This window comes from Ambystoma mexicanum, chromosome 14 (assembly GCF_040938575.1).
Source record: "Ambystoma mexicanum isolate Mex_15411 chromosome 14, UKY_AmexF1_1, whole genome shotgun sequence".
NCBI lineage: Eukaryota > Metazoa > Chordata > Amphibia > Caudata > Ambystomatidae > Ambystoma > Ambystoma mexicanum.
This window is the reverse complement of record NC_090940.1, coordinates 591,362,140-591,374,449: the sequence shown is the minus strand read 5'-3', so window position 1 is coordinate 591,374,449 and position 12,310 is coordinate 591,362,140. Positions and strand designations below refer to the sequence as shown.

At 43.0% G+C, this 12,310-nt stretch overlaps 1 protein-coding gene across 3 annotated transcripts in view; it reads left to right on the top strand.

Annotated features, from left to right (window-relative positions):
* The window catches only part of GALC (galactosylceramidase), a 271,332-nt gene that overhangs the window by 115,224 nt on the left and 143,798 nt on the right, over positions 1-12,310 (top strand). For all 3 annotated transcript variants that reach the window (XM_069637935.1, XM_069637936.1, XM_069637938.1), the window contains exon 8: positions 2,696-2,851. In XM_069637935.1, coding sequence (XP_069494036.1) covers positions 2,696-2,851 — 156 coding nt within the window. The remainder of the gene's footprint in view (positions 1-2,695; positions 2,852-12,310) is intronic.

The following is a 12,310-nucleotide window of genomic DNA, read 5'->3' as shown; positions in this document are numbered from 1 at the left end:
TATAAGTAAAAATTGTAAGAACATGTTGAATAAGATGTTTTTAGCATGCTCTAGCCAGCAAACAGATGAAGGAATGAGGTAAAAAAAAAAGTAGTGTAGGTACAAGGGAATCAAAAATCTTGGGAAGCTGGAAGGATATCATTTCAATTTTAAATTGATTGAGGTGAAGAGAAAAAGAGGTGGTGGTGAAGGACAGCAAGGAAGTCTGAGGAATTCAGATCAATGACTTGATAAATGAGATGAAATTAAAGGTGATCTTAGAATCATCATTATAGAAATGAGAGCGCAACAAATGAGAAGGTCAACGGTCAAATGAAGGATGATCAAAGGAAAGTATTGGGCCAAGTGCTGGCGGTACCTTATTGAGAAACTAGGAGGAAGGCTAAGTAGGATCTAGCTACTGTGGTTGCCTTTGTTGAGTTCATCGGGAAGTGCAAAAGAATAGCCACCTTGTGGTGAGAGTAATACGTAGGCTTATTGGATTTCAGTAAATTTGGTTTAAACTGGTTTATGCCTCCCGGAAATGATCAGAGGTTTATCCAAAAATATCTACTAGATGGAAGTGATTACCTTGGTACACATGGATTCATGTAATAAATTGAAAATTAAAAGCGGTGTCAGTGCTGCCTTATAGTGGAGGGTATTCCTGGGCATTTGCGTACATCAATGTGATCCAAACAGAAATAGGTCATATGGTATGTTCACCTTAATACTGATTTTTTTGCTTGGAGCATGCATGTAGCAATTTGAAGTTAATTATTGGACTCCCAAAGCTACAGGGATGAAAAACTTGTGTTAGCCACTTGTCAGAGAATATCCAAATGGAATACTTGATCAAATGGTATGTATAACAACGAGTCTCGATCATATACTAATCCATTGAAGTTCTATTTTGAAAATGGACGAAAAACTTTTTTAGCAAAAACCATTGAGCAGTTTGGATAAAAAAAATATCAGTTACATCTGTGATACTGAATTCCTAATTCCCATTAAAAATAAACCAGCTAATTGTTTTGGTTACAGACCCCATTTACTCCTTCAATTAGTAAATCTGAAAACTTTATATTCCAATGCTTTCATTGTAATGTGTGATGAGAAGCTTAGTTCCACATGAAGTGTTTTGTATAAAAAAAAAATTTAAAAAAAATCTTCACATTTTTTCCTGTCTGCAGGTTAAAAATGTATATACATATACACCTACTTCTGTCCTGATGTCTTGCCCTTCATCTCCTGTTCACCATGATTCTTTTAATACGTTTGGTATTACATGTCTTGGTGTACACTGCAAAATTGCATAAAGCTGCCAGTTTGCACACTGTCAAGCAAGTGAAGCCCATGCATGTGTACATTTCCTTTTCCATTATAAATTCGGTAGAAAGGGCTGCATCAGTATAGTCTGATCTTCTTTTTTTCAGAATAATTATGCATAATATAAATGGAGCAAGAAGAGATACATGTTTGTGTACACTGGAAAAACAAAGTTGTCAGCCATTCTTTTGAGGGAAACAATTGATAAGTACTGATAAAAAAGATTCTTAAAAAGAAAGCCTTTGAAAAACACCACTGGGATTGGAAAACAAAACTGAAAACCGGAAACCCTAGTAAACCAAATGGGCATAAGTGACAAAAAAAGTAAAGGTTGGTCACCTTTGTTCAAGTCAGAGAAATGACCCAGAAATATGTCTATAAAAGAGATTTGCATCCCCAACTGTTTCTCCACTACTCATAGTGTTTGATGCAGTTTGGTGGATGGTGGATACATTACATTGAAATATCACACCTATCTGATTCTGAGAATACTTGGATCACAGTGCTGATGGTCAGACTTTCCTCATTATCATTCGTTCGGACACATTGATGCATATTATTGTATTTATTAATACACACCTTTCTTTGAATCTAACAGACATTTCAGAATTACTGGTAGAAGTGCAAACAAGCAAAAACCTTGATAAGATCATATAACCATGGCTTACAGTATGCTGTTTTTGATTTGACTGTTTATTGGATTAAACAAAAAAAAGGGAACGGTTTTAAAAACAATCTTTACCGCGTAATAGTCTGTCACTATGCACATTGCGCTACACTTTCCTGGTGATTGGTAATTACTGTGCTCTTACAAGCAAACACTGCACCTTATTAATTTGCTTGTTTCTTGCCATTAATTAGCTGAGTCTATCAGGGGAGCAGGTGAATGGACAAACAAGGGCATATTCTATTCCCTTGGCATAATATCCTCCAAAATGTGTTGCTGAATAAGTGATGGTCCAATTATATTTTTTAGATAATAAACGGTGCCACCAAACAGTCTTTCAAAACCATGACGCCTTCTCTGCAAGGGAACTGCCTATACCTAGGGAATGTTTCTGATATATATTATGATTTATTTCTAACTTTGAACTGCTGATGAATGTTTGCATTGATAAATATCAGAAAATGTTAATAAGCATAAGATTGCAGGAAATATTGTTTTGTGTGCTTTCTCTCTTTCTATTTTCTTAAGTTGGGTACGTTGGCTTTTTTTCGGGAGAGCCTTTTTGGATGCAGGATGGGGACAAACTTTTTCACATTTATCATTTGGTGGTGGTGTTATTTTTAACTGAGGTCAGATTCTGAAGTTGTAATGATTGTTTTTAATCCCCATTTCCCTTTTTGTTTTGTGTAAAATTGTCATTATCCTTTAAATACCACACAGTGCTCACTACCCTGGCACAATCACAGTCCCTGATGCCATCATGACTGGAAAGAAGCTCTGGTCCTCCGAGGATTACAGCACATTCAACGATGAGGTGGGAGGAGGCTGCTGGGCCCGTATCCTGAACCAGAACTATGTGAATGGCAACATGACTTGGTGAGATGCTGATACTGTAGTAGACACAGAGTGGGGGGGGCTAGGGGGATGTGGGGGTAGGGGGATATAGGCGCAGGATTGGTAGTGCACAAGTTGCATGCTAGCAGATCCTCAAGTTCCTCTCAATAAAGCACCATTGTGTCACTGTTAGATTGCTGACAGTAGAGATTCTACCGTTGACTTTCTAGTTACCCTCCCCCAATGCTCAGAGGAACAGTAAGGAGCAGGTATTAATTGATGGGAGAGACTCAACCAGGTAGAGGAAGATACCTCATGGGGAAAATTAAAACTAAATGCAGCAGCTGGCATTTTCACTGCTGGAAATCTGTCGGGATATAATTACATGGGTTCCTTCTTGTTGCACTAAGAGAGAGATTTTTAGAAGATGTCATGAGAACCATAGAAGCAAAATGCAACCTGATGCAGTGAAATAGTCCAACTATGCTAATTACAGCAAATTGTTTAATTGATTTTTGCCTTTGACCTCTGTGAGGGGTCAAAAATGTGAGGCAGACAACTTGGTAAATGATTGTCACAAGTAAACATTTTATTAACTCAAAAGGGTATGATGAGTGATTCACTATCGAACCAAAAGAGGATTTCTCTACCTAGCAAAATGAAACTAAAGGAAACGCTCTTAATAAAAGGAATATATCCCTCAAACGTATACATACATTAAACTCATAAAGGTTAAATATGGCAATTCAAGTGTAACAGAAACAGTTAATCTCAACCTGGACCTGATACCAATATATCCCTGTAGCTCCGGTCGGATCCCCTTCCCCAGGTATAAAGCAGGATTTCCAGTAAAAGTTCAAAAAATAAAGTTATCTTTATTTAGCCAAGTTCTATTAATAAAGTTCGTCTTATTCCAAAAGTCTTTCACTTGTCATTTGATAAAGTACCCGCAAAAGCAGACAAAAGTCTTTTATCTTCATGCTGCAATATCTTAATATCACTTCTTCTTCGGAAAACAAATACTTGCGCAATTCTTCTGGGTTCACAACAATAGTTTGTCAGAATGGCTTTCTCCTTGAAAAACAAAAAACACTTACCACAGCAGTGACCTTGCCATTTTCTTTCCTTTGCAACCTTTAACCACAATGCAGTACTTAAATGTCTTCTTCCTGGCTCACTAACTTGCCAGGACGAACAATAACGATCCCTTTCCAGGTATACTCGACTGCCAGGACACTATTACAAGTACTCTGTGGTAAGGCTTTCTTCACACTCATAGGGCGAAATCTCGTTTCTGTGCTAATTCCCTTCATCCTTGGAGACCCCCAGCTCTTTTGCTGGACTGTAGGACTTTTAACTTCTACGCCCTCTCATGTATTTTTTATCTACTTTGGACTGTGTTTTCTTTATCTTTGGAGTCTGAAACGCCATAGGCATCTACTTTTTGTATGGTGACCCACAACACCCTTAGTGCAGTGTCACAGAAATCCTTTTGCAGTTAAAGCCTTTAGATTTCTCTTGAGGTTTAAATACCTGTTCTTGGCTAAACTACTAAGAATAGTAAAGTTTGTTTGTTTGTTTATTTGGTATAGTGCAAAACCAAACCCAAAGGGTAGCTGGGCACAGACAATACAAGGATACTTGAGAACTTTGTTACAGGAAAATAGTTATACAGTTATACAGTTCAAATTAGAAACAAAGGTGCATGTACAAGCAAGTGTGAAAATAAAGTTAAAGCTAGTTGACCAGAAACCAATTAATCTAGTTACAATCATCAGGGGTCTCTAGAGCAAGTGGCAGTGGGGAGGTCGAGCTAAGTGTCATTGGAACGTATCCAGGTGAGGACTTTCCGCCTGAAGCTAGGGTAGGGTTGGTCCATTCTGAGATGCAGAGGGAGTCTGTTCTAAGTTTGAGCAGCTGTGACCGGAAAACTGGAGCCGCCAGCTGTACTCTTTTTTTTGTATCTGGGCACCACTAAGGTATAGGCATTGGTCGTTCTAGTGGGACGGTTTGAGATTCTCTTGTTGACTCTGTTTACCAGGTAGGGGGGAGCTATGTTGGTAAGACATTTAGAGGTGAGGGACAGGGTTTTGAGGGCAATCCTGTCTTTGATTTTTAACCAATGGATATTTTTTCTGGAGGTGGAGATATGAGCTCTATTAGGAATATTTAAAGTTACTCTAATAGCGTTATTTTGGAGAGTTTGGAGTTTATCAAGGATATACTGGTTAGATCCTGCATATAGAGCATTACAGTAATCCAGCTTGGATAAGATGAGTGCATTAGCTAGTGTAATGCAGCTAGTCTCAATTAGAGATGGTCTACATGCTCGGATCAATTTACAAGTATATGCAGTGGAAGATGCTAGTGAGTTAGTTTGTTTCTTGAAGGTGAGCGCTGAGTCGAGATAGACCCCGAGGGTTTTGACTGCAGGCATCACTTTGATGACATTATTGTCGATGTTGAATGAGGCATAGTTCGGGTCAGGTTTTTTGATGGCCAACTCTGAGCCGAGGATCAGTAAAGTGAAATTGACTTTACTTACCTTTTTTCTATGTAGGTCCAGCACATCCCATCTTATATTGAGTGCTGGGAGGGGGTTACCTAGTAGCCCCTTTTCCTACTTATATGTAGCATTTTTTATGTTACCCTCACTGCATGGCATGATTCACAGAAGTGTTGTATAAAGGCGACATCCCATAGGAAAATGCTCTGTGAATCAGGCTCTTAATGGCTCGTGTCATTGGTTTCATTTTCCTACCATTGTGCATTTTTATCGCAGGCTGAATCCTCAGCTGCAGTATAGCACCCATGGCTGACCCTTGTGTCAAAATGTCACCGGTCTGTGCGTGCCTGGTTTTACTCTGCATGCCAAACCAGGTTTAACCCTTTAGTTTGTTTTGCCTTTGGCGGGCTTCAGTACTGAAACCTGCCTCTGGTTCCAGTGTGTCTGGCTGTGCATGAATGAGAGAAACCTGCATAAAAGGTGAGGTTTCTTGGACTGAAAGCAGAGTTGACTACTGGAGGAAACGTCCGACGAAGGAATCGTAAAAAGAAGCTTGCCGCATACTCCTGGACCGTTGAACTGCCTGGTGAAGCCCTGCTGCAGTGCTGAAGCTCCAATTCCAAATCAACTAGAGAAGCTTCGGAACGGACAACTTCCTTCCCTTGGGTTGGTGGGACCAACTATAACCCCAAGACCAACTTTGCTGGAGGACCTTCCCCAACTGGCTGTACTTTCTTTGCTGCTGCTGGAACCGAGTCCCAGTGGTTGAGAAATCGGTATTCGAGTGCATCATCTTTAAGTCAGACCTGAGCTTTAGGAAGATCCTGATGACCCTCCCAAAGCAGGACTACCCAAGCCCAAATCATCTCACCAGAGTGCTGGATTCCAGAAGCAAGGGAAGCCTATCAAGTGTCCAAGATCCGCAGTGGTGCTATTTGCCGGTATCTGAAACCGCGAAGTGCAGCTGAATTGAAAAGAGCCCGTAGCTGCCGTCGGCCTTCAAACTGCAGTGCAGGAGTCCTCCAGACATCCTCCCTCTTGTCACCACAACTGTGGTCCAGGATCTGCATCCCTGCAACCAGAACAGAAGCCAGCTGGATCCTCTTCTTCAAACCTAAGGTAATGTGCTGACTAAGGGGTGGTCTGTAGCTTGCATTATCTTACATGAGACTTGCAGTTGCTGCTTTTTGCAGAGCTGATCTCGGGTCTACCCCTCACAAGCCGAACAGCTTGTGGCCCAACAGTGATTTTCTACAAACTCTCTAACTTTATGCAAGACTTTTGTGCTATCTAAAGAAGTGCCTCTGCTCCATAGCCATTGTTCAAATTGACTTGGGCTGTCCTGGCTCCCTGCAGACTCTTCTAACCCACTGACTTTGGTCCTAACTGTCCCTCATAGGGGGTACATTGGTTTTCAACTAGTATTGCTGGTAAAGGCTTAATATAGACTTCATTGGGGAATTTAAAAGTGCTCACATGCTCCAAGAACCTGTTAACCTCTCCCCTTCCATTAATCTTCTCATTTTCTACAACCTGAGAATTTTGCCAAATGCAAAGTAATATATAAATGCCATTACTGTCCTAGTTAGTGAAGTCACGTCAGTGTGTAGGAAGTGTGTATGAAGCATCTCTAAAGGGTATCTACTTGCTTGACTTGATTCTGAGAAAGTATTGTGAAGTGTATTGTTATTGTTGCATGTTGCCCTTTTTAAAGAAGCTGACCGTTAAATAATTATTTTACTAGAAAACCTTGAGTGTAAGTGTCATCTAGATACTTGTATTTGTGGATTTTAGTGTTACAGCTCTACAGCTCACATTTACCCCTCTTGAGATAGTCTGGCTGCTCAGTCACTGTACCAACTTGCGTAATGCGGACCTATACCAATAGGGGTGTTACCAATACTAAGAGGACAAGGTTGGTGTAGTCTCCCATCTTGCCTAACAAAAAGTTATTGACTTTCAACCACATCAAGATTCACAATTTCTTCAGTGAGGCAACAATTCACATTGATGCTGTTTGTTCCACTGATTTATTTGCCCTAGATAATGCAGGTTATATTCCTCTCCTCCTTGATTCTTCTTAAAAGGCAGATTTCTCTCCTGCCACTCTTTATTATCTCCATGTCTTAAGACTGTTGACAATGTCCATTTCTCTCATTTGCCTTTCCATGGCCTGGCAATACTTGCTAGTGTAAGGCTTAACTATTACCTCTTCCTGGACTCCTCGCAGGATGACATTATTTAAAGGCCCGTGAAAGCGGCTGAGGTGAATGGTGTGGCTGTGCAGGCAGTGGGTGGAGTGGGGGTGGGGAGGGGGTTTAATATAAAACTATGGTTTTGTACAAGTGATCCAGATGTGGTGTTTTGATGTATGTTGTTTGTATTGGAACCAATAAAGAAAATAAAAAATAAAAAACTATCACCTCTTCCTCACTCTAGGAATAATAGTTACAAATGATCTGCAATATTGTTCTCTTGTTATTTTGCCAATGCGGGCTATTGGTTTTCTGGAGTATTGCCACGTCTTTACTTTGGCAATGCAGGTTTTTATCACGTTTCAATATTGCCTCCTCTGTATCTTGGCAACATTTCTTTTCTGGCTTTCCTTTAAAGTGAGTATATTGCCCATATAACTTCCTTGCCATTAGTTTGGTATTCAAAACATTGAACAGAGGGCATCATTCGACTACAGAGTGTTCCGGGGTTTCCCATCATAGGCCAACTAACCAGCTTTACCCCACACGTCTGCTCGAACCGCTGCTTCTTCTGTGCTCTCCTGATCATCCAACGGCTTCGGTTGCATTCCCGCGGCCTGCGCCGCTTGGAAAAGGAGTCTGCCTTGCTCCTCCTGCTCTCTGCTCCGGTGCTTGCCAGCCACCAGGTACCATATAAAGAGTTTCTCTCTTTCTTAGCTTGTCAGCTTACCGCTTCCAGCTGCCCGACCTCTGCAGTTCAGGTTTTTTACACCGAAGACCCTCTCAGGACCGAACTCTGCATTGAAAACAGCAGCGGTTCTGGCATCTTCATTCCTCTGCTTCTGCTGCTGCAACTGCGGCTGGCAACTCCTATTACTGCTCCACCTTCTTGTTATAATGGCCTGCACCTGAGGAGGCTTTATATTTTCAAATGTCCCACTCGGGTGTGGGTCATTAAAACCACTAGAGTGCACATTGCAGTTTTGAGCCTCTGAGCCCCTTTTCCTTAGTGTGTTGAGGGATTTGACGTCCTAATGTTCTGGTTACTTTTTACATCACGAAAAAAACCTTCAACTTTATTTAATTCACTATGTGTATTAAATGCACCTTTATGGAAGGATTTTAGATTGGTTAATGATTGGTTTCGACTTAAGGGGGAATTACATTTATCAGAGGTCAAGTTGTTAAGACTCTGATTTCCATGCTGATCACAATAGTTTTCATTACCAACAGGTTGGGTAATTTTGAGAAGGGAAGCATTAATCTGACAGCAAGCCATTTAATATTCGGTAATCATGGAAAGCTCCCTTTCTGAAGAAGATAAATACTGCATTCCTCCTAGCAGAGCCTACTATTCCCTTGGGGTCCTTCTCCTCCCAGGTGATCCTCCTGTTTAATACCACCCCCTGGCTTACGATCAGGTAACGGATGCCTTCCCCCGGGGCCACCTGGGAGTAGACTTTAGGTTGGGGTTCTGTGAGGACGGTTTCTGTGAGGAGTCATCACAACTGTCTCAGAGGACTTTGAGAATGTACACGAAAAGTAACATTTAGGAAAGGCAGGCTGTCTTGACAAACGGAGTAATCAACATGCATCAGGATATAAGCAATCATAATGATATGTTATTTATATAGCGCCATCGCCAAAGTGCTTCACATAGAACAGATTACATACACTGTCACCCAACCGAACTTGGTACTCGTTGAGTGACCTCAGAAGGATGAAAGAGGCTGAGATAGCCCTGCCAGGATTTGAACCTGCAAATCATATACAGATCACAGCAGTGGGCACTCAACCCACTGAGCTATCTTAACGGCAGGGCTATGGCTTGACTACGTACATTACGATGCATAGTAGGCGACTTTATATAATGAAAACATTCAAAAGGGTGACCAGAGAAAAAGACCACCAATCCAGTTTACTCTGTCCATTTGTCCACCTATTGTGAAAATCAGGGTCCTTCATAGTCTCTGACTTTACTCTGGTGATTCTGATTTCTTCTGACATTTGACAGTTCTGTGCTTTTGGTGTTCTGTTTCTTTGCAGCTAGCGATTTGTGTACATAAGGCATTTTGACACTTTGAATGCTGATGTCACAAAGTGCCCCCAGGCAAAGACGATCCAAATCTGAGCACAGTATCCATGGCTGAGATATGTCTAAACAGTGTGAATGCCCATATAGACAGAGAGACTTACCAGGCAGGCTCTTGCTGTTTTTCTACACTGTACCTTGGCTGATCCATCCATCATCTTATTTATTTAGTGTATTTATTGTGCATTTGTAAGGCACTTATATATTAAGTCAATTGTGATTCAGAGTGCACACAGGGCAATGGGGAGGGACCATGGGAATTAAATCACATAGGACAATGAAAGATGGAGCAGGACCTACTAGGCCTTGTGAGCATTCAGACCGTGCATTGCAAGGTGAGTGTGAAGGGGTGAAGGGATGAGGGAGTAGGGTAAGTGGTAGGCGTACCAGGAGGGAAGTGATGGGGATTGAGCAGTTGTAAGTGCATGGGTTAGTGGGCGGCTGCCAGTAAATAAGTGCAAGCCTGTGGTGGCATAGGTTAGTGGGTACCAAGGTGCCAAGGCAAGTGCTGGGTGTGGGTGGAGGCTGAAGAGCCAAACAGGACACATAAGTACCCTGGTCGCCAATCTCGCCAACTGTGGGCTTTTTAGTAGAGGAGGGAGGAAGGGAAGGAGGAGGTGAAAAGGAAAGTCTTGAGGAGCTTCTGGAATTTGAGGAGATTATGCTCAAGACTGAGAGGAAGGGGAGGCTGTTCCGTAGTAGGGAGCCTGCTGAGGAAAGAGATCGGCGACCAGCTGTCTGTTTAGCGAAGTGCTTGACACACAGAGTTGGTGCCAGAAGAACGTAAAGATCTGGAGGGAAAGGATTTAGTGAGAGCAAGTTGTAGATAGCGTGGTCCCTGACCGCAGACAGCCTTATGGATGATGCAGAGGGATTTGAACTTGATCCTTGCAGCAACTGGGAGCCAGTGAAGAGTTTTAAGGGCTGGAGAGATGCAGTCCCTGGGCTTGAGGCTAAGGATACATCTTGCAACCCTATTGTGGATTAGCTGGAGGGGTCCTAAAGAAGAGGGTAGATTAAGGAATAGGCTATTGCAGTAGTCTAGCCTCAAGACTCTAGAAACATTAAGCTCCTGAAGGAAAGTCAGGAAAGGGAGAATTCCTTCGAGGAAGTAGAGTTTAAAGTGTGCCTTCTTGGCAAGGTCCTCAATGTGATAGTGGAAGGTGAGAGAGGTGTCAAGGATGACTGAGGTTTCTGGCTTCAGATTAAGGAGAAGGGGGAGAGCCCATGGAAGATGGTCAGAGTGAGGGGAAGAAAGAGGGAGCAGTCCCAATAGGAAGGATCATAGTCTTGCTGCATTGAGGCAGAGATCATTGGACCAGGTCTGGATGGCAGATAGATAGGCAGTCAGGAATGATGGAAGAAGTAAGGAGATGGTCAGGGAAGTTTGAAGAACAGTTGTGTGTCATCTGCATAACACAAAGTTGTGGGGGAAGGTGGAAATGAGGTGTGCAAGTGGAGCAAGATTGGTGTTAAGGAGCCAGGGAGAGAAGTTGGAGCCCTGGATGGAGGTGGAGGTGGAGTTGCGGGAGGAGACAAGCCTAAATAACATGGGACGGACGGTCACTGATCAAGGTCAGCCAGTCCAGTGCCTGCTGCATGATACCCAGGATATCATGGAGCCGATTTTATGAGGATGGAGTGGTTAACCGTGTCAAATGCAGAGGAGAGATTGAGTAGAATGAGAACAGCTGGAGAGTGGGAGTCCAGAGATGCGAGCAGTTCATAACCAACACGTTCAGTGTGCTGTTAAGTTGGGCGTGGACCACCTTCTCCAAGAGTTTTCCCAGGGAACGAGGTGATGGATATGCAGCACTAGTTAGCTGTACAAGAGGGATTTGCAGATGTCTTTTTCAAAAGGGGGCACTTGAGGGAGTACTTGAGGTAGGAGGGGAAAGATCCAGTAGCAAAAGAATGATTGCAGAAATCAGCAAGTGCAGGGGCAATGTTATCCTTAATGCTTCTGGAGGGGGCGGGGGGGGGGGAAACATGTTTGGAGGAAGCCTTCATGGAGCAGACAACTCTGGTGACCTCATCAGGTGTGATAGGGGAGAAGGAGGAGAGAAAGGCATAGGGAAGGTTGAGGCCATAGGGCGCTCAGGATGTCATGTGTTTTTGCAGCGAAGTGTGTGGCCAATGCGTTGCAGAGGGCCTGGGAGGGGAGAGAATATGAGGAAAGGGTTGGTTAGTTTCCGGCAGATTTTAAATAGTTTTGCCGTGTTGTTGAATGTACCAGAGACACAAGCCTAGATGTGAGCCCTTTTCTTGGTGCGGATGGAGAATCTGTATTGCCTTTGGAGCAGGCAACAGACCAGTTTGTCGGAGGGTGATCCTGAGGTTTGCCACTTCTGTTCTGCAGCTCTGGACTTGAGTTTCAAGCCTGCGAGTTTGGGGTCAAGCCAGGTGTTGTTTGAGGCATGTTTCAGGCGGATCCTCATGACTGGGGCAAGAATGTCAAGGGTAATGGCAGATGGAGGTTGCTGAGAGTAGCGTCGGAGGTACAGTCTGCAGTGGGGGGCAGGGGGGGGATGAAGGTGGAAGCGAAGGCAGCAGCTGACGCTTGTTTCATCAGACGAATGTTGGCAGGGCTTGGGGAGGTGTGGTCAGAGGGCCAAGAGGACCCAGGTGAGAGGAGAGGAGAGGAGAGGATGTTCTGACCAGGAGAGAGGGGTGATCAGTGGGGAGAAGAGTGAAAGATCAGTGTGGTT